The 26,873-nt window shown below is 39.1% G+C and overlaps 3 protein-coding genes across 6 annotated transcripts in view; 1 reads left to right on the top strand and 2 right to left on the bottom strand.

The window, feature by feature from the left end:
• acsl1a (acyl-CoA synthetase long chain family member 1a) overlaps positions 1-787 on the bottom strand; it is a 128,734-nt gene extending 127,947 nt beyond the window's left edge. For both annotated transcript variants that reach the window (XM_057842401.1, XM_057842398.1), the window contains exon 1: positions 622-787. The gene's annotated coding sequence lies outside the window, so the exon portion shown is untranslated. The remainder of the gene's footprint in view (positions 1-621) is intronic.
• Positions 788-4,522: 3,735 nt separating this feature from the next.
• Positions 4,523-12,633, top strand: slc25a4 (solute carrier family 25 member 4). Its single transcript, XM_057844668.1, has 4 exons — positions 4,523-4,706; positions 8,295-8,781; positions 9,334-9,474; positions 9,560-12,633. Exons 1-4 carry the CDS (start codon positions 4,596-4,598, stop codon positions 9,715-9,717), a joined length of 897 nt encoding a protein of 298 aa, XP_057700651.1. The 5' UTR covers positions 4,523-4,595; the 3' UTR covers positions 9,718-12,633.
• Positions 12,634-13,471: 838 nt separating this feature from the next.
• Positions 13,472-24,296, bottom strand: cfap97 (cilia and flagella associated protein 97). Of its 3 annotated transcripts, none has more exons than XM_057844664.1 (6): positions 24,223-24,296; positions 24,020-24,103; positions 23,392-23,897; positions 17,591-17,862; positions 15,200-15,344; positions 13,472-13,655 (listed from the first exon to the last, which is right to left on the bottom strand). In XM_057844664.1, the coding sequence occupies exons 1-6, from the start codon at positions 24,231-24,233 to the stop codon at positions 13,534-13,536; spliced, it is 1,140 nt and encodes a 379-aa protein (XP_057700647.1). In that variant the 5' UTR covers positions 24,234-24,296; the 3' UTR covers positions 13,472-13,533. The 3 variants fall into 3 exon arrangements, with proteins under 3 accessions (XP_057700647.1, XP_057700648.1, XP_057700649.1); XM_057844665.1 differs by having other exon boundaries at positions 24,196-24,271; XM_057844666.1 differs by lacking the exon at positions 24,020-24,103 and having other exon boundaries at positions 24,223-24,248.
• Positions 24,297-26,873: the final 2,577 nt, after the last annotated feature.

Raw genomic sequence — 26,873 nt, 5'->3', positions numbered from 1 at the left:
TATTCATTTAAAACATGTTTTTAATAATGAAAAAAAAAAGTAAATATGAAAAACGATACAATAATTAAAAAAATATAATAATGACTAATATTTGAATATTGTTTTAAAATATTTATAATTTAGACATAGTACCCACATAAGTGGACATCACATTTTTTGGTCATGTAGGCCACGCTTGTATATCAAATATATTGTGACCTACAGTAAGTAAGCTAAAATCTGAAAGGTTATGATGTCTTTTAAATTATTATTACTAGAAATATTCTCTTGCCCTATAAAGGGTTAAATAAAGTTAAAAAGCAGAATCATTTCATAGCTTTTCAGAATGACGTGACCTGCCTTTGTGCAAACAAAACAAAAATGAGGTCACGTGGTTACATTTTTGCTTACACTCCATTAAAATCTGTCGTTTGAACAAAGATGCGTATACTTATGCCACCCATTATAGGTGTGGATGTACCGCACCAACGATACCGCTACAGCCAAATTGACAGTGCAAGATGAGTAAATAAGAAAAGTTGTGAAAATTTCGGCTGTGTAGTAGGAGTTTTCTAGCAGGCGGTTAATCGTGTAGCGAGAGGCAAGAAGCAGGTGCAAGCAACGAAAGCGAGAGGAGCTCACGTGAGAGGGACGCTCAATCCCTGGCCAGCCTTCTATGTCTGTCGCCACCCTGCCGGCCCAGCTTCAACTCTGACCTCCGGGGGTTGGGAAGGAGTGGGTTGGGGGTCTTTTCCACGTCGTGCACGGCCCAGTAAAATGCTGCGTAATTTCTATTCGTAATGTCGTCGTTGCCCAGTAAAAGCACCTGTTTGGGATTTGCCTCTCAACTCTTTAGTACCACCAAGTGGCTGCTGAGGGTAATTCAAGGATTGTTGAATTACCCAAGTGCCATTGAGCAGTTGTTCATTGTGAAGTCACCGACTTTCTTGAAGAGACCGCTATTTGTATTAATTTAACTGTCCCCCAAATATGGAGTTGAAAATGTAATCATTATTTTTTTTCCTTATTAAGGTTGTAAAAGTGATTCATTATAGATAGTAAAATTTCAAAAAATATTTAAATGGAACATTCTATTGATTATTTATGTAATGATACAAATTTGGCCAATTAATTAACATTATTTAATTTGACACAATTTTAGTGTACGCATTTGAATCATTGTATTTCTTTAATGATCTCATTGGCTGCATTGATATTTTTATTTATTTATATAAAAACAGAATATACAATAACATATACAGTCCCTGACAAAAGTCTTGTCGCTTATTCATTTTGTAGAAACAATTGCTAATAACCTGACTTTTAATTATTCAAAAAGTTATTGGTTTCAGAAATGGCTCATATGAAAGCTAAGACCCTCTCAAATGATGTTGAATGTACAAAAATATATTTGTTTTACTGAAAAAAGATTTATCATTTAATGAAGACATAAAGGTCAAACTTTGGCAAGACAAAAGTTTTGTCGCCTACAGAAAGTAGTGCGAAATTTGAATTTTTTTTTACTTCAAATACAAAAATATGTGACATAACATAAGCTAATTAAGTAGTGGTGCTTTGAGATCCAAATTTAATATTTTGTATGACTTCCATGGGCTTGAAGGACTGCATCCATGCGGTTCGGCAAGGATTCATACAATTTATTGATGAAGTCATCAGGAACATTAAAGAAAACAGTCTTGCATGCCTCCCAGAGTTCATCAACATTCTTGTTCAAGTTCAGGGTGTCGTCTTCCATGCTTCCTCTTTCATCATACCCCAGATATGCTCAATGATGTTCATGTCTGGTGACTGGGGTGGCCAGTCCTGGAGGATCTTGATCTTCTTTTGCCTTGAGGAACTTTGAGGTAGAGATTGAAGTATGCAATGGACCACCATCCTGCTGCAGAATGTGTCCCTTTTTATGGTTAGGAATGTAAGAGGCAGCTAAGATTTGTTGATATTTCAGACTATTTATGTTGCCTTCCACCCTGCAGATCTCTTAGAGTGCAGACAATTTAAAAACCGTGTGGCATTTGCCAAGGCCCACAGCCTGTCAAAAGGATGGACACTGGAAAAGTGGCAAAAGGTGGATTTTTCAGATGAATCTTCCATTGAATTACACCAGGGTCGCCGCAAATATTGCAGGAGACCTACTGGAGCCTGCATGAAACCGAGATTCACTCAGAAAACAGTGAAGTTTGGAGGTGGGAAAATCATGGTCTGGGGTTACATCTAGTATGGGGGTGTACGAGAGATCTGCAGGGTGGAAGGAAACATAAATAGGATATATATATATATATGTATATACTGTATATATATAGGATATATATATAATAGGATAAATAGGACTGTAATATACTGTAGATATTTCCATTTTGTTATCATAATTCCAATGTCAGCAAAAGTAAAGCAAGAATTGTTCTTGCTTACACCTGAGTCAATCCAAAGAGAGGGTTTTTGGCGTTTGTAAAAGTGTATCTGATCAAGTGACGGATGAGTGTTGTTGACAGGCGTCATCGTGTGGTCGTACCGTGGTGGTGCAGCTGCATCCCCATTAAATTCAGTACCGTCAGTTTGGAAAATGTCGAGGTTATCACGAGGATATACTTCTATACTCAGTATGTGCCTCATGGAAGATATTTGTTAATAGAATATAACCAAGCCTAAACTAAAACTGTAATAGTTGTTTTAAGTTCTTTTTGTTTACGCTAATAGATTAGTTGATTTTTTTTCTTTTATCCCAGACAACTGTTTTAGGTTGTTTTATTTACCTGACATGTTTGGGCGACTACTTCCGACTTAATCAGAGTGTCACTGATGTTGGTGTGACGCATCATTTATTAGCTGATGGATGAATGTGTCAGTATCCAGTGGGCAATATAAAAAGGTGCAGGACAGTTTTAAAACAAAAACAACACAACACAGGGAGGAGGGGGGGGGAAATAAACAAAACAAGAACACAGCAAATGGTGACGTTACCATACGTGAGAGGAATTACGGAACGTATCCAAAGAGTCATGAAAAAATACAACATAAACACACCGGTCAAATCACACACAACACTCCGCCAGATATTGGTCCACCCAAAGGACAAAATCCACCCAAAAAACAAATGCAACTCCATATATGAAATTCCATGCAAATCATGCAATAAATCATACATCGGAGAGACAGGGAGGTGCTTTATTACACGAAAAACAGACCACAAAAAGGAGTTTTAGAAGGATTACAGCATTAGGACATACAAGGGCAATAAAAGAACAAGTGCAACAGGAACACCACAAGTCAGCCATCACCGACCACTGCAAAAGGGAAAACCACATTATTGACTGGGAAAAGGCCAGAGTCATCCGCACCGAAGAAAACAAACATCAGTGCTGGATCGGGGAAGCCATTGAAATCCGCAAGCGGGGCCCGAGGACCGTCAATAGGGACGAGAGAGTTTACATGCTCTCTACTACCTGGACCAGCATCCTGGAGGGGCGTGACTCGACTATCTAATCTGACAGGTGAATCACGCCTTCATCCATCAGCTGATAAATGACTGGTCACACCAACATCAGTGACACTGATGAAGGCAGAAGTAGTCGTCGAAACATGTCAGGAACTGTATTATTCATGGTCGTGAACAAATACCAAAATGCGTCAATCTGTCGCCATCGTGAAACATGATTGAACTTTTTTTTGTTTAATGCTTTTTCTACGTTGCATATTGCCACAAATATTCCTAACTTGCGTGTTTATATCAGTAGCTAATTGTCTGCTGTTTTATAACACTATCATTTGATCATATATATGTCAGTCAAAATGGACTATAGATGGATATCAACAAAACAAAACAAAATAACACACTTTACAAGATGTATGTATGTTGTTCACATTTGTGCACAGCTCGACAAAAGGGCCTCTGCATGTTTATTGTAAATATAATATGTGACTGTATTTTGCAATGCTGTAGAATTGCAAAAAAACATAATAATAATAAATCCGGATCTTTGTAGCCTACTCACTCCCCAAGCCAAAACTACAGAAATGTGTAAATTTATTTTTTCTAATCCATGTTCAAGTTATGCACAGCGATGTCCTGAGCTTTTTAGGTATAACTGAGTTGTGGCCTCCCCCGCCCCATTTGACATAATGAAAACACGAATGAGCCATTTTGACTGCTGTTCATAAACAGTGATGTCCAAACTTTTCATTTTTGATGTAGATGAAGTACTTGTTTACATATTTTTCTTCTCTTGCTTCCAAATTGCAAACTTCTCAAGTGGACTTTTAGATTTGTAGCTTTTGTAGATTACTGTAGTTGAACAAACATACATGCATACATATAGATACATAGTTATTGGACTGATAAACATGACTGCTGTACTGTGTGTCCTTTAAACGTCCCCTCGGTGCGCTGACGTCGTTCTTTTGACTTCCTCGTGACCTCCAACCTCGGATATTTATTCATCCTCGTGTGCGGGTTCGACCAGGAGCACATCCATCAGATCTTAATTCTCGCGATACACGACATCCCTCATATATCAAGGCACGCGCGGGGGCTGCCTCGTCCACTCGGAACTGCCTGGTGAAGTCTTGCGTGTGTGGTTTTCTGGTGGAAGCGCGCAGCCATGTCGGACGCGGTGATCAGTTTTATGAAGGACTTCTTGGCGGGTGGCGTGGCCGCAGCCATCTCCAAGACAGCCGTAGCCCCCATTGAGAGAGTCAAGCTCTTACTGCAGGTAATGAAAATGTCGGACTAATTGCGTTAAAGAACAACTGCATGAACTTCTCGTGCGTCAAACCTGGTGACGTACGTCCAAATGTGCGTCAAGCGTGTCAAAGAGAAGCTGCGTAGGGTCAGACTAGACAGAAACACCTGTTGAAATGAATCAACCATATTTGGTCCGCAATGAGTATCTAAAAAGCAAGTGTTTAGATGGCGTTCCCGTGCGTAAAAGTTGGTGACGTGCGGGTAAATGTGCGCTAAATTATTATTTTTACGCACAGCATTGTCGGTGCCATGGCATATTAATTCCTTCACTGCCCTTGACGCCGATAGACGTCCAATCCATTTTAATTGGGAGATCGAGCCGCGAATGATCACATCCCACTTGATTTGGACGTCTATCGTCGTCATTGGCATTGAAACATCCCATCCTTCGGTCACTGGCAGCGAATGACTTAACCCAGTACGTATGCTCCCCATTGAAGAGCCCGTCTTACACGTCTGTGAGCCAAAGTTTAATCTTTGAACTCAGAAGCTGAGGGCGACATAAGCAGTGAAAGTGAAGCGCTAAATTTAACTCGGGAGATGAAACTTCATACTCCGACTACTCTCCAGTGACATTCATCACTGTTGGGACTCCCGGCCGGTGCACTGGCTAAACGTGACAAGTAGAAGTCACTGATGTTGCACTATGTTGCTTCTTGCTCATCTCCAGAGCATTTTTACTCATGGTGGCAGCACCTCATCCAATCGTCATTGAGTAATAAAAAAAAAAAAAAAGTGGATGAGGTATAAAATAATAAATTTGTAAGATTACTAGTAGTAAAATAGGGATAAAATTGTACTACCTACTGCATATATTTATTAAATTACTAATTCAATGTACCGTATGTAGAATAATGTACTGTTATGACAGTTATAGAAAGTTTAAAGTTAAAAGGTTTTTACTTTATTGACAAAAGTTGTAACAATAATTAGGGCTGTCAAACGATTAAAATTTTTAATCGAGTTAATTACAGCTTAAAAATTCATTAATCGTAATTAATCGCAATTCAAACCATCTATAAGATATGCCATATTTTTCTGTAAATTATTGTTGGAATGGAAAGATAAGACACAAGACGGATATATACATTCAACACACGGTACATAGGTACTGTATCTGTTTATTATAACAAAAAAATAAATAAATCAACAAGATGGCATTAACATTATTAACATTCTGTTAAAGTGATCCATGGATAGAAAGACTTGTAGTTCTTAAAAGATAAATGTTAGTACAAGTTATAAAAATGTTATTTTAAAACCCCTCTTAATATTTTCGTTTTAATAACATTTTCAATCAAAAAATAAACTAGTAGCTCAACATTGTTGATGTCAATAATTACACAATGCTCATTGTGCTGAAACCCATAAAATCAGTCGCACCCAAGCGCCAGCAGAGGGCGACAAAACACAAAAAACACAAGTAACAAGTGGATATTACGCTGTGCTGTCATTTTAATCTGTTTGAGCGGGGCATGTGCGTTAAATACATCAAATATTTTTACGTGATTAATTTTAAAAATTAATTACTGCCCGTTAACGAGATAATTTCGACAGCCCTAACAATAATAGAAAACAATTTGCTCTGTCAAAATTTGCCAACAGAAAAATTATACAATTATGAGGAATGACAAAAGTAAGCATTCTTCAGATTAGAAAAGTGTACTGTATTGTACTGTCAGATTATAATAACACAACCGTATAGTCAAATCATAAATTCAAAGTTGTAGGACTGGAATAATTTTTATCTTAGATTTTAATTTAGAAGTGTGCACCCCTTGTGATTTTGCAAGTTCACTCACTTAGAAAATATGTAAAGGTCTGAAATTTCAACCATAGATGCATTTCCACTCATAGAAACAATCTAAAAAAATCCAGAAATCATATTGTATGCTTTTAAATAACTTATTTATAATATACTGCGGTTCATTAGTATCTGTACCCCTGAGAATCAGCAATAACTATGACACTCAAAAATCTCGCTCAATCTACGTTAAAAAAAATAATCTACCTCGGACTGGGGCTCCATGTAAAATCTCTCCTTGTGGGGCATCACTCATGATGAGAAATGTGAGGTCTCAGCCTGGAACTACACGGCAGGAGCTGATACACGGTTTCAAAGGCTACTGTCAGTAGAACACTACGGTGCAATGGTTTAAAATCATGCATTGCTTAGAAGGTTCCCCTGTTGAAGCTAGTACATGTGAAGACCCGTCTGAAGTTAGCGAGGGACCATCTGAATGATGCAGAGCGGTCATGGGAGAAAGTCACGTGGTTAGATTATACCAAAGTGGAACTTTTTCGTGCAAACTTGCTTGGAGGAGAAAGAATACTGAATTGCATCCAAAGAACACCATACCCACTGTGAAGCATGGGGGTAGAAACCTCATGCTTTGTGGCTGCTTTTCGGCAAAGGGGACAGGACGACTGTACTATATAAAACAAAGGATGAATGGTGAAATGTATCTTTAGATTTGACAACCTCCTTCCTTCAGAGACTTAAAGATGAGTCGTGGGTGGATCTTCCAACATGACAATGATCCGAAGCACACAGCATAGCTGACCAAGGAGTGGCTGCGTAAAAAGCATATCGATGTTCTAGAGTGGCCTTGCCAGTTTCCAGACCTCAATCCAGTAGAAAATCTTTGGATGGAGCTGAAACTTTGTGTTTCTCAACGACAGCCCCTAAAGCGAACAGATCTAGAGAAGATTTGCGTGTCAGGAATGGGCCAAAATCCCTATTTTCAAATGTGAAAACCAGGTGAAGAACTACAGAAAGTGTCTGACCTCTATAATTTCAAAGAAAGGCTTCTGCACTAAATATTAGCACTGATTTTCTCAGGGGTACAAATACTTATGAACACCAGTAAATTACAAATCAATTATTGAAAAATCATACAATGTGAGTTCCAGATTTAAAAAAAAACAAACTATTATGTCGTTATAAGCGGAAATGCATCTATGATTGAAATTTCAGACCTCTACTGTTTTCTAAGTGGGTGAACTTGCAAAATCACAAGGGGTGCAAATACGTCTGCTCCTCACTATATAAGTATTTATTTTAATGAGACCAAAATTTTACAGACCATTAAAAACATTTTAGGGAAAGTGTAAATAGAAGTTTACCACTGTATCTTTGACCAAAATTCTTAAAACATTCTTTTTTAGCAGGCAAGGTTGTTTTTAACCTTCATTATTTGTTAATGGCAAGTAGAATTTTTATACTACTCAAACTCACAATGTACAAACGACAGTAGTATTTGGCGACACAATATAACTGCAAGAATTGGTCAAATGCTGTCATTATTCAAAGCAATTTTTCATATTGGGATACCTTGCACAAGCATCTAAATTTTTTTGGTCAGGACTATTGCAAATCAAGGAGCTACCCAATTAACCTCGGTCAGATATTGTGCCATTCAGCGAGCAAGAGCTGGGTTTGTACAAACGAGGATCGCTGTCCATTGGATCGCCCAAGGTCTTAACCTCTTGGCCATGAAAAAAATTGCTTCATAGGAAGTCTCATAATGATTAACTCCATTCTTTACCCGTGCAGGTCCAGCATGCTAGCAAGCAGATCACTGCCGAGATGCAATACAAAGGCATCATTGACTGCGTGGTTCGAATCCCAAAGGAACAAGGCTTTCTGTCCTTCTGGAGGGGCAACCTAGCCAACGTCATCCGATACTTCCCCACCCAAGCCCTCAACTTTGCCTTCAAAGACAAGTACAAGAAGATCTTCCTGGGCGGTGTGGACCAGAAGACCCAGTTCTGGCGCTACTTTGCCGGCAATCTGGCGTCGGGTGGCGCAGCCGGCGCCACCTCGCTGTGCTTCGTCTATCCACTAGACTTCGCCAGGACACGACTGGCCGCAGACATCGGCAAGGGCGCAGCCGAGAGGGAGTTCACAGGCCTGGGCAACTGCATCACTAAGATCTTCAAGACAGATGGCCTTAGGGGACTCTACCTGGGCTTCAATGTGTCTGTGCAGGGCATCATCATCTACAGAGCTGCCTACTTTGGTTGCTTTGACACAGCTAAAGGTTAACAAACTCTACAGGCTGACTGCACTCAGCATCTTTATCACACTTTAAGACTCAGCATCTTTATCACACTTTTAAGTTATACACTCCAAATTATAGAACGTAAGGTTGGGAACCCAAAATGGAGCAAAATACCTTGGTCTCTCATTATAATCAATCACACAAGAATATGTCGGTGCGACTTCACTTGCAGACTGACTTGCGCTGATCAAACATGGTGGAATGGCCAAAGTAAGAACGAGTTGGTATTTGTTAAGCAATTGATCTTCAAATTGCCTCAAATACGATATTAATACTAGGATTTAAATGATTCTGAAGCAATAAAAAGGACACAAATTGTTATTATTGGCACTGTACATGGCATAATGAGATTAAGACTAGACAGTGCTCCTGACTCATTTAGAATTTTAAATTTCAAACCTACACTTTTTTGCATTTGGATTTTAAATGATTGACGGATCATCATTTTACTATTTGCTACCACTTACTTCTATGGTCATTAGTGACAGCAACGGGTTCATCATGAAAAATCCAACCTTCACTCCCAAACAGGAATGCTTCCCGATCCCAAGAACACACACATCGTAGTGAGCTGGATGATCGCCCAGACGGTGACGGCCGCGGCCGGCCTCGTGTCGTACCCCTTCGACACAGTCAGGCGTCGCATGATGATGCAGTCCGGTCGCAAAGGAGGTGAGCTGTGCAACTCAATTTTATTGTAGCTCATCAGTTTCGTACTTTGGAGTATCCTAAACAGGACAATTGTGTTATCGTGCAGCTGACATCATGTACAAGGGAACAATGGACTGCTGGAGGAAGATCCTCAAGGACGAAGGATCTAAAGCTTTCTTTAAGGGTGCATGGTCTAACGTGATCAGAGGGATGGGTGGCGCGTTTGTGCTGGTGCTGTACGACGAGATCAAGAAGTACACATAGGCCACTACGCGTCGCCATGGAAACCTCTTCCCTAAAATGCCTGCTAGTCTTAATTCTGCTCTTAACACATGCATTGCAGCCCTGAAGTTCTGTACATATTCTATCCACAGCCATTACATTAGGAACGCCTGCACAATGCAATACGTTGAATTATATTAGTACTGGATTGTGCAGGTTTACCTAATGACCTGGCCGGAAAGTGCAAATATGTCCTCACCACTGTCAAGGCTCACTATAAGCAGCAACTGTCATCAGAATAAAGGTTTACAGTTTCTCACATCTGTTACCATGACAAACCCTGTCAAATGAACTATGCTATTTACAGTGACCTAAAATAAGAATTTATCATTGCATCTGTTAGATATTGGAATTTAAAAAAAATTGTTAATGATGGGTTTCATTACAATTACTTAAGTAATTTATCTGCTGTCAAGTGGATACCAAACAGCATTTATATTGTGTATCTTTTCAAATAGGTTACTAAAACATTTCTTTATACACTGTATTTTTAAAGCTAAGTATCTGAAATTAAGTTTTCATAAATTTTAAAATATTGTATTAAACCAAACCACAAAGTTGTATGACAAATATTGTACCATGAGGGAAAATATATGATTTTGCCTTGATTGGATCTTCCTTCTACATAAAAAAAAAAAAAAAAAAGCAGCAGAGGGAGGGGTGACTTGTGCCAGGTTTTACGTAAAGTGCAATAAAGAGGATGGCAGTTATGCTTCCAACTGAAATATACGCCAAAATGTTACGCACCTCATGTCTTGTGGCAGAACCTGCCCCTGGTGCAAGGTAAATTGCGTGACTGGGTATAATACACTGGGATAAGTAATGCAAAAAAGATCAATCTCAGAAATAGTATCTCTGAGCAAAAATAAGCACGTTAATAAAAGTAGTTGTAAACCTCAAAACCATTTCTACAGCTTACTCTCCCACTTTCCAATGTTAGGAGGGGAACATAAACCTTCCTTCTTGCTGTCCCCACCACGTTTTTGTGGTGTGGGTAACTTTATGAGAACATCCCCTCTTATGACTCCCATTTTCTTTAAATGTGAAGATGGGCTTTTTATCCAGACCTAATAAGACTGCTTTAGAAACTGCACTGATCTCACGACATCATCCTCAGCATTCTCCGCAACTCCTGTTTCTATGTGTACAATTAATAATGACAGTCATCCCCACCACTCTGGACATTTGAACTGTCATAACCAGTGAAAGTAATCAAGAGCTGGTATAAATGACAGTGAATTATGATTGGTCAATCCCTCTTAATATACAAATCATAAATTTCTTAGGATTATAAGAAAATGCTCAAAATCGCACTGCTTCTAAACGTAGCCATTGTGACAAACGTCATGCAACATGCTTACAGAAAATAAACACTTAAACACTAGAAAAATTAAAAATAAAAATAGTTAATAAAATAGGCAAACTCTTCAGTTTCTTTACCTGTGCCATATGCCTGTATCTCCTTTCTCTATGTGAGACCTAGACAAAGCCTGCTTTACTTCTTTGGTCCACTAAGGCGCGTGTAGTGGGGCAAAAAAGTATTTAGTCAACCACTAATTGTGCAAGTTTTCCCACTTGAAAATATTAGGCTTGCAATTGTCAACATGGGTAAACCTCAACCATGAGAGAATGTGGGAAAAAAAAAAAAAAAAAAAAGAAAATCACTGTTAGATTTTTAAAGAATTTGCAAATCATGGTAAAAAATAAGTATTTGGTCAATACCAAAAGTTCATCTCCATACTTTGTTACGTACCCTTTGTTGGCAATAACGGAGGCCAAACGTTTTCTGTAACTTCACAAGCTTTTCACACTCTGTTGCTGGTATTTTGGCCCATTCCTCCATGCAGATCTCTCGAGCCGTGATGTTTTGGGGCTGTCGTTGGGCAACACGGACTTTCAACTCCCTCCACAGATTTTCTATGGGGTTGAGATCTGGAGACCGGCTAGGCCACTCCAGGACCTTGAAATGCTTCTTACGAAGCCACTCCTTTGTTGCCCTGGCTGTGTGTTTGGGATCATTGTCATGCTGAAATACCCATCCACGTCTCCTCTTCAATGCCCTTGCTGATGGAGATTTTCACTCAAAATCTCTCGATACGTGGCCACATTCTTTCGTTTACACAGATCAGTCGTCCTGGTCCCTTTGCAGAAAAACAGCCCCAAAGCATGTTTCCACCCCATGCTTCACAGTGGGTATGGTGTTCTTCGGATGCAATTCAGTATTCTTTCTCCTCCAAACAAGAGAACCTGTGTTTCTACCAAAAAGTTCTATTTTGGTTTCATATGACCATAACGCATTCTGAGGTTGTGGACAGGTGTCTTTTATACCGATAATGAATTAAAACAGGTCCCATTAATACAGGTAACGAGTGGAGCCACGTTAGACCTCGTTAGAAGTTAGACCTCTATGACAGCCAGAAATCTTGTTTGTAGGTGACCAAATACTTATTTTCCACTGTAATTTGGAAATAAATTCTTTAAAAATCAAACGAGATTTTTTTTTTCCACATTCTGTCTCATGGTTGAGGTTTACCCATGTTGACAATTACAGGCCTCTCTAATCTTTTCAAGTAGGAGAACTTGCACAATTGGTGGTTGACTACTTATTTGCCCCACTGTATAAGCCATTGATGGTGCATAGCACAAGGGAACCCGTGGAGAGTTGGTTGGCAGGGCAATCAGAGATACTTGCATTTGATTGGTTAAAACAGTACGGGTATTTAACAAACCTGGCAACAGCTATTATTCAAGAAACATTGGCTACTCTATGCTTTTCTCAACTATTACATATCGGAAAAATTTAGTTGTGTCTATTCACTTTATTAAACAAGATTCTCTTCACTGGGACACACTTTATCGAGGTCTTGTCTTGCACTTTAAGTGGAATGGGAAAATAAATCTGAGCTACTGTTCACGTTTTCTTGATTGGTGTGGTTTGAGATTTTCAGACCTTTTTTCCTGTTTTTGATTCATATATTTTCAGCCTTTTTATCTTCTCTTTGTAAGCCCTCTCTTCAAGACTCTTCACGGAGAGTTGAAGCCTCAAATTGTCTTACGTCTATAACTGTGAGACAATGTGGATTTTGTTCTAAAAAGAAGAATGGCAGAGTTTTAGTGATTAAATGTAAGAAGTCAATGTACAAATACCATAAAATGCAATTATACATTGTAGTCATCAATCATATATGCAGAGGGTAAGCTTACTCCCGGAATTGTGGCGCCAATTACCCCATGACAACAATTTTGGAAAAATGTGTCATAACGCCATTTATGCTAGCATGTTAACTCTGTAGGCCTATAGTGTAGCTAACTAAATCAATTAAATGTGAACTGTTATCAATTGATCAAACATAACGATCAAAAATCAGTTCTTACAAATTTTACTTTGTCAGGCCAAAAACATTTTTTTTTCTCTCAAGCAACATCTTTCTTTGCGAAATCTATTAAATGAAATTCCCTCCAAAATAATGTGGTCATATGACCAACGTCAATGGTTTTCTTGCACAACTCACTCTACTTTCCCCTTGAATCTCAAATGCTCTCTAGTCTGCCAGGTTAAATATAAAACCCACAAAGTTTTTCAGTCTTTCTCTGAAATAACAACCATCCTAAATTGCATCCTTCCATTTTTACCCTCAATTTGATGTCATAGTAGGTTTTCATTATTTGCATATGGTAAAAAGTATCCTTGGCCGTTTTTTTTAGTTTAGTGTTTATCTGAAATAATTTCCTTGGGTAAAAATAGACATTTATTAAGGAAATTAAGGGCACATATATGTTACACTGTACATTAGAAAACTAACAACAAAAAGGTGGGCGAGCCGCAAGGAGCGCTTTGGACCTGGCTGCGCTGGAGCTGGCTGAGGTGGCCCGTGTTCCCATCTGGGAGGTACTGCCCCGTATGGAGCTCATGGCGGCCACTGTGGATGAGAATAACAAGACTAATCTTACACATGTACATCTTATATTCACATTCAAGAAGATGCATTATCTCATTGACTGGCATTGAAGGCGATAGATGTGCTCAATCCATTTGAAATGGGAGCGCTTGCAGTGAATGATCACTGAATTCAATGGATTGTTGACGTGTATCGCCACCAATGGGGCCAGTGAGTTAGTGGAAATTTTGTGTAAAAATAGTTTGTTCACAGACTTCACCATCAGTTGACAGGAAACTGGGTCGTTCCGTAGGCGGATATTTACAAAAACATTTAAAAAAACATTTTCTAAAAAATTTCAAATATTTCAAAACCGCTAGCCACTAGCGACCTAAAACCATAACAGGCACCTTCCTTAGGCATATATATAAAATGAGTCTCCATAAACGACGGCATCAAAAAAATTCAAAGTCCTTCCCTGATAAAATCACAATTATTATTTTTTTATGCAAGTATAACAAAACTTCAACACAAATTCTCAGATTTCACGCTAGATGCACAAAAAAAAAAAAAAAAATCACCAAATCACCAAATGCAGAAATAATCACTTATATTTTCAGGATTAATAGCAATATTTGACATATCATATAAGTTTTTGCCCGAAATAGCAACTTCATTGTTTTAGTGCAATCTTTTTAGTGCAAATTCTCAACAGCTAATTCACTCAATTTTTACATCAAAAACTAAATCCTCGAGAAAAGCATGCAGAATCATCTTAATTTCACTCAACAAAAGCAAATTTTGCATTTTCCTATATAGAATCACAACTTATTTAGGTTGAATTCCGAGGTCACTACTGCCTCAGTGCGTCTTGCCGGCTATCTGGCCCTCGTGGTTTTTAGACTGAAATGTTACATAAAATAAAACACGTAAAAGGCAAATTTTTTTGTATGGAAGCAGAAATGTCCACATTTCTATTTTTGCCAAAAACGGGCAGTTGGCCAAAAATTACCTGATTATTTGAATGTAAAGTCACGCTATTGTGTATGGATACAAAATCCAACATGGCGGAAATTTCTATAGATATGAACATAAAACAGTCTAGATTCTTGGTTAAAATAAAATCAAAAAATGGGCAGTTATCATTTATTTTGCGTAAATATTTCATGCTTAAAGTTATGCTAATTTTTTTTCTATTCATTTAATTTTTTTCACCACGTTTCAAAGTCCATGCATGGTTCTATTTTATATAATAATTACCTTGAATCCTCAACCAAATCACTCTTGAGACACTCCTGCCTGCTTTTATGCACTAATACGTTCGTCCTGTTTCCACTTAAATCGGCGTTAGAACGCAGTGTTTTAAATTTATCGCAGTGAAAGTTGCCACGACACTCTGCCCGGCCCGGGAAGACGTGGCGCAATGTCTGTAGCAACCGTCTTGTCAACTGATAGTGAATTCTATAGTTGGTTCTAGCTCCTTCCTACCAATAAAGTGGGAAAGTAAACTAGCATGTAAATGGTTAATCATAATGAAATTTGATTTCAGTATCCCAATTATATTTGTGAGCATCTTGGGGACATACCACTGGATGGAAGTCTGTTGGTGGCGGCATCACACACTTCACATGGTGTCGCCTGAAATCTTGCTTGGCGCTGATAGTCGGACAGCTGATTCGAACGCTTCAGTCCCGGAGTCGATTTGACATATTCTAGCCTTTTCAGAAGGGCCTGCCGACAAAGTAAAAATGTCAATTAATCTAACGTTACTTTTACAACATTAAGAGACGGGAGTGCTCAGACGATGAACACACGTGATCCCATATTCGTTTACTGCAGTCCAGTAATAGACAGTGACAATGAGGTGAGAAAGTGGAGACTGAGGAGGATATAAATTAGCAATCTGAGCAAAATGGTTCTATTTTACAAAGAATATCACAATGAAGCAAGAATTGATGACCACTTGCCAAGTATATGAGTGCCCTTGAATACTTTTTGTAGATCTTAAGTCCACCACTATTATGAAACATGCATGTGTGAAGAGGCAGAAAAACTTCAGAAGTTGGACTTTTCTATAATGTCATAGTGTAGTCCTGCTGTGGTGCACCACCATCAGCTCCACCAGCTGACATCTGTCCAGTGTCTTCTTTCAAAGAGCCGACCATCACGAGAAACCGTCTGATCAACCACTTACACTAAACCTAAAGTCCACAGTGGACTGGGTCCAAAAGTTACAAGAAAACATTCCATGTCTGGAAACTGGAGTACTTTACAGTATTTTTGCCCAAAAGAGTAAATCTAAGGCTATGTTAATACCGCAGGTCTTAATGCACGAACCTGATTTTTTCATGTTTTTCTGACTCGAGGCATTAACTTCTCTGAACGTGACAAGTCGCAGAGAAGTGGACTATTTCAAATCTGATCTGGGTCACTTTCGAATGTGGTTGAAATCCGATCCGGGCCACATGTTTCCAGAATGAAGTGGCGGTCTGAGCTGTCAAGTCTCCCAAATCGGAATTCATGCAGCAATTACGTCAGCATAGAGCAAGAGTGGCAGGCAGGAAGGCATCGATAGCTGTCCATTTGCAGTATTGCACATACCTTGAACTGTTTCTACGTCGGAGGCAGGCTTGATCACAGTCATAAAAAAATAAATAAATAAAGTAAAGGATAAATCTGATTATGCTCATTTTCTCTATGTGGACCAAATAAACAATATTTCAGTATTGCTTACATGGCCGAGTCGGGGCAAAGTGACGTACACACATAAAGTTTGTTTGTGTCATGCACGTGCGTGCATGCATTCTATCACATAAACTTGAATATAAGACTAAACGGAGATTATTAATGTCTGTTATTTGTGTCTTCTTTTTGGAAATCAAAATATGATCACTCTGGAATGACGGATGACCGACAGCATGTGTAATCATTTGTTTTAATGCTTCTGCGCATGAGGGTCGGCTTGCTCAGCACATGTCGGACTGCGAATTGGTGCACATGCGTGATACTTTAACAGGCTCAATGGACAAAGCCAGTCTGAACGGACACTAAAAAAAGATATGACAGAAAAATCAGAATTGTGCATTAGCATTAAGACCTGCAGTATGAACCTAGCCTAAGATAGCTGCCAAAAACAGTGGAGGTTCCAAATTGTCTTATATTTACTGGGAACACTGCAGCCCAACCTGAAGTTGTAGGGGTGCACAATATAAGTCGACTCTCAGTGTAATTATCCACATTTCCAATCATTCTCAGTGTATGTGTTCAGCATATGTGGGAATGCTTTCATGATTGTTGGTTAACTCCTATGCATCACTTTGTTGATTTTGGGTAACTTCCTGTTAATTTTGAGGTGATAACACACAATTACTTTTTTTTTTTACCTGTCCTGTTCAGCTGCTTAGACAAGTATGGCAATCTGTGTTTCTTCATAGGTGAAGTTTTAAAGTGTCCCATAGGAGAGTTGATTCAACAAATAATAAAAAAAGACTTTTTTTTTCTATGAGATTTGACATTTTGCACTTGTATACTCCGATGTATTTACTCATGATTTAAAAAAATATATATAGTACTCAGTAGTACTTTTAAAATTAAAAAATAACTTTAAAATTAGAATATCCTGTCAGATTAGTCTTCCATGGTCCATGATTCCTGGTCTATGTCTGAACCAGATAACCAATATCCCTGATCCAATCACGTGATCGAAAATTGGGTCGATTGGGCCATGGTAGTGCTGGTAGCAAATAAAGCACTCCCAGTTCAAATGGACGTCTTAAAAGTTAAAGGATTTAAAGTTTTAAGTTTAAAGGATTGGATGTCAATTTCCGTCAATGACAGCTAATAAGTTAATACCAACAGATCTTATTAGTGACCCTTTGAAATATCGAAAACATACCAAAAAAAAAAAAAAAAAATCACTTGGATACGTCAAACACTGCACAACAATGACAAAATGTCATTTAGGGCCAGCGACTCACTTGGTTGTCCTTATCGATGCGTTTCTGCTCTCGCAGGCGGTTGACTGAGCTGTGGGGAACGTGCGGGGTGGTGGCTTTGCGGGTGAACTGGGTCACGATGGCGCCAGGTGCTAAGGAGATACGGGACAGAACCCGCAGGAGGCGCTGATTCTCGTGGTCGATGCGTTGCACTTCGTTGTTATTGAAGGTGAAGTTCTTCCTGCCTGGTCGTCCTCTGCAGTGAAGGATCAGGTTTTCCTGCACGACACTCCCGCTGGCCAATGAGTCTGCGTCTGAAACATCGGAACAAACACTGAAACAAATTCATTTTTCATCCATTTCCTACAGCCCACTGTACTTAAATGAAGTGATTTATTGTTTACATTTTGGGAGTCTTATATTTACAATGAATTGCAGTTGTTATGGGTTTTCATTTGATCATCTCTAACCCTCTAACTTAGTGATTCTTAACCTTGCCAAAAGTAACGAACCCCATGGGTTTCACAGGTGCATTGTCGAACCCTTCGGAATTTCATAATAAAGCCTTCTTTTTACGAATTCAAAACCTAGCAAGCTAATACCTAAGTGAATTCCTGTTCAAATTTCTTCTAGATTTCTAATTCACTACAAATAATTTTGCTGTTGATTTACACATTAGTAAATGAAATTTAAAAAAAATTTCATTTCACACTTCCTTTTTTTTTCATGTCTACATTCTCATCTTATTGTCACATCCTTCCATCACATACAATTTTCATGGTGCAAAATGTCACAATTTTTTTTCAAAATTATCTATGCAGTTCACCCTGTCTGTAGGTCTGTTATACTTCCTCATACCAAGTGCCAGTCAACCTTCCATTAAGAAAACAGATTTCTCCTCCCATTAGGCAGAGAGCTAGCATTTCAAAATGGAATAAAGCCTGTAAATTAAGGGCAAACCAGTCCAAAAACCTGGCCTAAAAGACCACTTTGCCTAGATTTAGTCAGCATACAAAATAGGGCTCTGTGTTTCTTAACCTTCACCGAACCCCACATGCTTACTCAACAAACCCCTAGGGTCCAATCGAACCAGAGTTAAAAACAATTGCTCTAACTATTTAAACAATTAGTTTCAAACAGTTTCACTACCCCTTTAACTGAACGGTAAAGGAGGCCATTTCAACCCAACAACCCTCATTTGACAATGTCAGTGGACTCTTGAAAAGGTAGTTTGTTGGCTATAGTTTGCAGTCTCTGGAAATTATTTCATTCATGGTTTGGTGTGTTTCCAGAGCAAAAGCTAGTCAATAGCCATTTTCTCCTGTTTGCGAGAATTGCGTTGCAGGAAAGTGTTTGGAAATGGCATGTTTCCATTGGTTCGTAGGGGGAGCTTTAGGCATTCCCCAAGTATGATGTGGGGGAAATCCCAAGGTTCAATATTATCCTAGATTTTTTTTTTTTAGTTATGCCAATTCAGTGAAGTCTGCCAGTTTGGAACTTTGGCCCATGTTTGATCCCTTAATGTTCTATCATCAAGGGCTCAGGATTCTCAAAAGGTAGGCATGACATCATAATATATTCTTTGAAGTCTGGCTTAGGGAAAAGGATTTTGTTAAAACATCTGAAGAGCATCGCATTGGAGCATACCTACGACTTTTCGATCGCTTCCAGCACCAACCAGTTAAAATTGATTGTACGTTGCCGTCAGTGACAGTCAAAAATTTAAGCCATGTGAAGTCTCATTGAAAAATACATACAGTGGGGAGAACAAGTATTTGATACACTGCCAATGGGAAAACCAATTTGGCAGTGTATCAAATACTTGTACTCCCCACTGTATATATACCATATTTTTCAGACTATAAGTCGCACCAGCCATAAAATGCCCAACGAAGAGGAAAAAAACATATATAAATCGCACTGGAGTATAAGTTGCATTTTGGGGGGAAATTTACTTGATACAATCCAGCAGGTAGAACAGATATGTCATCTTGAAAGTCAGTTTAAAATAAAAAATACAGTAGAGGACAACATGCTGAATAAGTGTACAGTATGATAATGTTACATGATGAATGAACATTAATGCGAACGCGGCCGGTATGTTAACGGAACGTAGCTATGAAGATTTATTCAGATAACTGTAGCATTAAGAACATGATAACAAGTTTACCGAACCATCAATGTCACTCCAAAACACCAAAATAACATGTGAAATGACATAATAATGTGTTAATAATTTCACACATAAGTTGTTTCAGAGTACAAGTCGTACCCCAGGCCAAACTATGGGGAAAAAAAAAAAACGTCACTTATAGTCCGAAAAATAGGGTATATATTATACCTCTTTCCCCCAATTTATTAATTTGTTCAAATTTTGAGTTTTAATTTTAATTTTTATTACCTAATTGCCCCCCCAAATATAAATATAAATATCTAAAATGAAATTCTCAAAACTACTTGTTCAACCCTCACATCGTATCACTAGTGCACATCAAAAAAGCAGTTACTCATTTATCTGAGCAAGTTGCAGATGTTTTTGTGCATCCATGCAAATGATTTTGTACAATTCTCTGCTGTTTTCTACATTATCAGTTGCAGCCTTGATGATGGTCAAAAATGGATGATCATGGGTCTCCATTTAATAGTCTCACCACCCACAACATTTAGTTATTCCCTCATTGCATAAGTCTTTACATGTAAAATAGATAAAAATGTTGTTAGAATATGTCAACATATGTGTCAATCAGTAATCAATCAATCAAATTTACTTATATAACCCTTTACAAAACCTGAAAGGTCCTCAAAGTGCTTTACAACAAAGAAAGCATGGCTCATGACAGCTTATTTCTAAGCATTTTTGTTACTTAGTTTACATAAATTGTTTTAACCTGCCAAAATGTGGGAAATTTTCAGACAATGCGGGTTTCCACCACTCCAACATAAGCAGGGAATGGTTTGCAACCCACAACAGAATGGTAATGGAGTCCCCCCCACCATACTCCCCATTCCTCGCCCATAGAATTATTCTCCATATGGAGATGGCAAGTGTATGATCACCAGTCTCAATCAGATTACACTTCTGGATGCCATGAATGCAGCATGCGGTGAAATCACAGCAGATGCCTGCAGAGGATGGATAAGACATTCAAGAAGATTCTTCCCAGAGAGGATATCCATTGTGACCTGGATCAAAATTTGTGGCCCAACAGGGAGGAATGTCGAGATGTGTAGAAAGAATGGGGGAAAATCCCGAAATGTATCACTCAAAGCTTAGTTGTGCCGATTGTCTATTGTTCACATTTCTAATTTTGCTTCAGTTTTTTTGTTTGGTTTTTTTTTGGGTGATAATCAGTGTAGCACTGTAACGATTAATCGATTAACTCCAGTATTCAATTAGAAAAAAAGGATTCAAATTAAATTTTGCTGCTTCCAATAATTTGTTTGATTAAAGTGGCGTTGTAATGGTTTGTTTTTGTTAATAAGTATATTTAGCCGTTTTTTGTGGGAATATGTGTGTGAACCATTTGTTAAGAACATTGTAAAAAATAAGTTAACATTTTATTGCATTTAAGATAGCGGACTTTTGCTATGTAAATTAGCCATTGTTCTTTTATTGTACATAGATCCTCATTTATTTTTTATACCGTTTAAGGCTCAGTTCAGGTATTTTCATTTTGTTATGTTCCTTATCAGATTACTCGATTATTCTAACTAGCTCATCGATTAATCAACTACTAAAATAATCGATAGCTGAAGCCCTAATTCAGTGCTGTATTTTGCTTTCTGTATTGAAAAGAAATTGGAAAAAGTCAACTGAATCGTGTCCAGTCTCTTGCAATCAATCTCCCACACAGAAAGGTGTAACTTGCAATTTTCATCAAAACTTAACATACAATCTTCAGCATCAGAGCCTTCCACCAGGGTAACTGTTCAATTGAGAGAATGAACAATTTGACTGTCTTGTCTGTACACAATGAAACAAGGAATTGTAATTCTGACAGCACTGACATGTTCATTGACACAGAAATTTCATTTTTGAGCGATAGACTAAGTATTTTGCACAAAAACTGGCTTTTGCAGGTAATCCATGTTGTTTTGCTACTAGTGCGACATGTTGTGAATGTGAGGATTGAACAAGTAGTTTTGAGGATTTCAACTCTGATCTGAGAAACGTACCAAAGCAATTGAGTAAAACTATTTAAAAACAAAAAAAAAAAAAAAAAAAAAAAAAAAGGAATTAAAAAAAAAAAAAAAATATATATATATATATATATAGTAATAATCTTTAAAAAATCATAATTCGTGCATGAAAAGCTTAATTATTTGCACAAACGTTTTTGTGAATTTGTGAAATTGGGAGTGGTCCAGTGGTGACCTTGCTAAAGGTACTGAACCCCACAAGTGTCACATGTGGATTCACCGAAACCTTCGGAATTAGATAATGAAGCATTTCCCCCCCGAAATTTAAAACTAAAGATATCGAAGCTAGCATGCTAATAATTTAGCAAATTCCCATTAAAATTCTTCTCAATTTGACAGCATGTTTTATAACCAGGTCAAAATTTGAGACCACACTGTCCATTGGTCTGTTGTGTTTCCTCATACCAAGTGAGTCAACCTTCCACTGAGCAAACCAGTTCCTCTCATCAGTTCGAGGACTAGCAGTTAAAAGAAATTAAGCCTGTAAATATGGGGCGCCATTCTCTCACATTTAGCTCCAGTTTAAAATGGTGTGAAATTTTTAGTCACTTTTTTTTTTTGCACATTTACAACAGTATTTAGCAACTTAAATATTTATTTTTAAATAAGAAGCTTTGGATCTGATTATTTAAATCCAGAACTAAATATTTAAATCTTAAATTTATATCCTATATCCTAAATGTTGAGCCAGGAACTAACTAATATGCTTAATATGCAAATTCACATAACTGGAGACCAGAAGTGACAAAAGCTGGTGCAGCAGCTCAGACTGTGTTTACGTTGCTTGAAAATGAATAAAACCTACTCAACGGTGGCAGTCTGCTCTTGGACATGAGTCATTGTGATAACAATATATGGTGTTGGTGAATGGTGTTATACTTGTATCGCGCTTTTCCACCTTCTGGGGCGCTCAAAGCGCTTTACACTACATCGCCATCTACCTAGTGGTGACGCAGCACCGGGAGTGTGGGGTTCAGTATCTTGCTCAAGGATACTTAGGTGAGTTCATCAGGGCAGAGAATTGAACCCACAACCTCTGGGTTAGGGGACAACTACTCTCACACTAGCCACACCATCCCCCTATTATATAGATAAAATACATATTTAGGAGAAACTATCTAAAGAGTATTTTGTGTGCTCCAGCTTTTATTTTGTTACTTCCGGTCTCCAGGCATGTGAATTTGCATTTTCAGCTAAATATTTAGTTCCAACTGTTTTCAAGTTTAACATTTAGGATATACATTTAAAATTTTAATTAAATATTTAGTTCTGGATTTAAACATTCAGGTCCAAAACTTCTTATTTAAAAATGAATATTTAGTTTGCTAAATAATGTTGTAAATGCGCAAAAAACAAACAAAAAAAGTGACTAAAAATTTCACACCACGTTTTAAACACTGTGTGGCGCTAAATGTGAGAAAATGTTGTCGTAACTTTCAGTATGTACTGCTTTACAAACGGCGCCCCATATATAAATTGTAAACAAACCAGTCCAAAACCTGGTCAGAAAAGCTCCTTTGCCTGGATTCATTCAGCGTACGAAAATATGGCTCTGCGTTTCTTTACCTTCGCCGAACCCCTTAGACTTACCGAACCCTAAGGTTAAGAACCACTGTCCTAGTCAAAAACGAATGATCGCGTACCTGCATTTCCTTCCGGACGAAGGAGGCTGCTGGGTCGGCTAGGGTGCGCGCTGCCCCGCCGATGCCCCTTGAGACTGCCGTCCTCAGGCTCCGCGAACTGGAGGTGTTGGAAAGGTGACGAGCCCGGACTGACCTCGTCCCTCAGTGTATAGTCGGAATCGTCGGCGAGGGAGAACCTGTTGGACGCCCTGCTGGGGACGCGCGGGGACGGCTCTCTACCTCTTCTCAGCGAGCCACTGCGCGTGCTACGGCGGCTGGAGCGGGAGGTGGAGGAACTCGCCCGCCGTTTGTCTCTAGGAGACTTGCTGGCTGCTCGTGACGCCGAGGTTTTCTCCCGGTTTTCTTCCGCGCTACTCAAGCTGCGTGCGTCCTCCGCCGTTTCGTTGGCCAAGAACGCCACGAACGAGCGACTGGGCGCTCGACCGGACGAGTTTTCTTCAACCGCATTTTCCTCGCTCTCGCCTCCTCTTCCTCCTCCGCGGCCGCCTCTGTCGTCGTCGAAGTCGCTGTCGAAAAAGGAGTGGTCGACGTCACCTTCCAAATCACTGGGGTTGAACATTGTCGCTAATCTCAAGCGCGTCGTTTAAAATGCAGGAAAACGAGCCGCGACTAAACCGACTGACGTCACCTCCGTTTCCGTGGTGCCTTCACGGGACACATTTCAAGTTTGGAGCTAGGCCGCACCACCTTAGAGTCCAAGGGAGCGCCAAGTCTGTTTAAAAAAGCGCAGCGTCGCTATCACGCACGGTGCAACAAAAGTGACACAACAGTTTTAATCAAAGCTGTACTCGAATGACGGCTCACAATTACATCAGCGTGTCAATTTCACACCTCAAAGGCATTACGTGATGATGACAGCGAATTGAAAGGTTGATGTCAGCCCTTGACGGTGACGACGTGTTGATGCAATGCCATCATTTCACCACTAGATATTACTCGAGATCAACGTACAGCCTGTGGTCGTTTGAGTGCAATCGTTTTAAAACTTTTTAAATTAAACATAAATACAGTTAAGTAGACGGGGTACTGTTGGAAATAATCGCAACTCACTAAACATTAACCCTTTATAGGGCATGTGACCCTTTTAAAAAGGGTCGTTCTGCCCGTGGCGTCTCCAGAAGCCCGTCTGCAACTTGCACAAAACAAAAGCTGCTCGATTCCTAACTAGAACCCGCAGGCGCAAACATTTCACCCCGATTTTAGCATCTCTTCACTGGCTCCCAGTACATTGCCGGTTACATTTTAAGATATTATTATTTGGTTTTAATTGTCTGAATAATCTTGCGCCGCCATATCTGTCAGAACTGTTTCAGCCTTACAGTCAAACCAGAACCCTCAGATCAGCTGACCACCTGCTTCTAGAAGTCCCAAGATCAAGGCTGAAGCTTAGGGGTGACGGTGCATTTGCGGTGATGGCGCCCAGGCTGTGGAACCAATTACCACTTATATATTAGACAGGCCCCTTCACTTACAGATTTTAAATCACGCCTTAAAACATTTTATTTTCTTCAGCTTTTAATGTGCAATGACTGCATATGACCTCATCTTTTATTTTATTTTTTATGTGTTTTGTTATGTTCTTTTATCTTTGAATGTTAACTTATTTTTCTTTTTTATGGTATGTAAAGCACTTTGGACTCCTTTGCGGATCTTTTAAATGTGCTATACAAGTAAAGTTGATTGCTTGATTGAATTATTGATGTACTGGCAAGCGGGGTGGTCAAGAAATTTAGGAGGGGCGTGGCCACTTCCAGGTGGTGCCACTGCGGTCTGCAAGACGGGACGTCACTGACAAGGGGGCGTAGCATGGTCGAAACCTATTCGTTACCCCCTCTGGTTACTCCAAGCTCAACAAGAAGGGTCCAGCCGCAGCCCGCAGTACTGCTTTCAACGACCAATCAGATCAAGGGTTCGTCATCCGCCAAACACACCCCCTGCTTTTAATGACCCTAACCCTACTTTGGTCGCCCAGCTACTATAATAACATACCTAACTTTAAACTAACCCACTCTATGCGTCATGGGATGCGGAAGACACCAAAAAATCTAACTCGGGTGGGCAAACTATTCCACAAAGGGCTGCAGTGGGTACGGGTTTTTGTTCAAACTTCAAACCCATCATTAGGTCAGCCTTTCATAAATCTGTTTTTTTACAAGTTCAATCAGGTGATTGGAGTCAGTGCTTCCTGTTTCCGCTGAAACCCCATTCGTTAAACTGTCTGTGCTGAATCAGTTGGAACAAAGACCAGGACCCACTGCGGTCCTCGAGGACCGGTTTGCTAACCCCTGTTCTAACCCCTAGCCCAGTGCTCTCCAAACTATTCCACATAGGGCCGCAGTGGGGGCAGGATTTCACTCCAACAAAACAAGACCACACCTTTTCACCAGTCTGGTGTTTTATAAGTGTAATCAGTTGATTGCAGTCAGGTGCTGCTTGTTTTAGAAGAAACCACATTGGTTAAAAGGTCTGTGCTTGATCGGTATGAACAAAAACCAGGACCCACAGCGGCCCTCGAGGACCGGTTTGGAGACCCCTGCGGGCCTAACCCCTATTCCACGTCCCATGATGTGGAAGGTGAGTACTGCAGGCCACAGCTGGACCTACTTGACCTCAACTGTGCCTTGCAAGTCACGCTGCTACCCTCACCTCAACCACACCTCTCTACTGTCTTTGCATGACATGCTCTTGGCTTGCAGGTCACATACAAATACACTTCAGTCTTTCGGCATTTAAAAGAATAAAAATAACCCCATGAAGATCTGGCGTCCACTTCTTGGTGAACATAACAGTTTTGGGTCATCCAGGCCTATTAACATTTGGTGTGCAAGGCTGAGCGCAAAAATGTGATGTCCACATAGATAGAAGCAATGTCTCGATTATATCTAAACAGTACTAGTATAATTTTTTTTGTTGTTGCCATGTGTAATTGCTATTTGTAATGGTACCTGCAGTATTTATGAAGGATTTAGCGAAAGTTTTTTGGGCTGTGGAACAAATTAATCAAATTATAATTTATTTTCATAGGAAAATCCTGCTCGACTTTCGATCATTTCAACTTACAAACCAGATCCTGGAAAGAAATATATGTAGAGGTACCACTGTGTTTATATTTGAGACCTGGCATCCACATATGTGGACATCACACATTAAACAATATATAAAGTATTAATAAAAACTAAAAAGCATAATTATGCTGCCCAATAAGACTAAAGCTTTTTTATTTATCTATTATTACTTTTCATGGCATAGTATTGGGGCTTGGCATCGGGAGGACCGGCTGTGAATGCTGATCTACCAGAGCCAATTACCTTAGTACTAAATTTTTCATTAACTTTATTAAATACATTTTCAATGTGGGAGAATAGACCTAAGATAGATTTTCAAACTTACACAAGATTTGCAAAACACTGTTATAAAATATAAATAAATATAAATAATGTTTTAACTACATATAATGCCAAAGGTAAATAATAGTCAATTTA

The sequence above is a fragment of the Corythoichthys intestinalis genome, chromosome 8, assembly GCF_030265065.1.
Source record: "Corythoichthys intestinalis isolate RoL2023-P3 chromosome 8, ASM3026506v1, whole genome shotgun sequence".
Lineage (NCBI taxonomy): Eukaryota > Metazoa > Chordata > Actinopteri > Syngnathiformes > Syngnathidae > Corythoichthys > Corythoichthys intestinalis.
This window is presented reverse-complemented; position numbering and strand designations above follow the sequence as displayed.

Bases quoted from the DNA above. Each gene is read 5' to 3' on its own strand.
- slc25a4 (XM_057844668.1), top strand. From the start codon at position 4,596: ATGTCGGACGCGGTGATCAGTTTTATGAAGGACTTCTTGGCGGGTGGC. The intron at 8,782-9,333 runs GTTAACAAACTC...ACTCCCAAACAG, and splicing joins TTGCTTTGACACAGCTAAAG to GAATGCTTCCCGATCCCAAG. The intron at 9,475-9,559 runs GTGAGCTGTGCA...GTTATCGTGCAG, and splicing joins GCAGTCCGGTCGCAAAGGAG to CTGACATCATGTACAAGGGA.
- cfap97 (XM_057844664.1), bottom strand. The intron at 17,863-23,391 runs GTACGCGATCAT...CCGATGTTTCAG, and splicing joins TCGTCCGGAAGGAAATGCAG to ACGCAGACTCATTGGCCAGC. The intron at 15,345-17,590 runs GTGAGTCGCTGG...CTTTGTCGGCAG, and splicing joins GCATCGATAAGGACAACCAA to GCCCTTCTGAAAAGGCTAGA.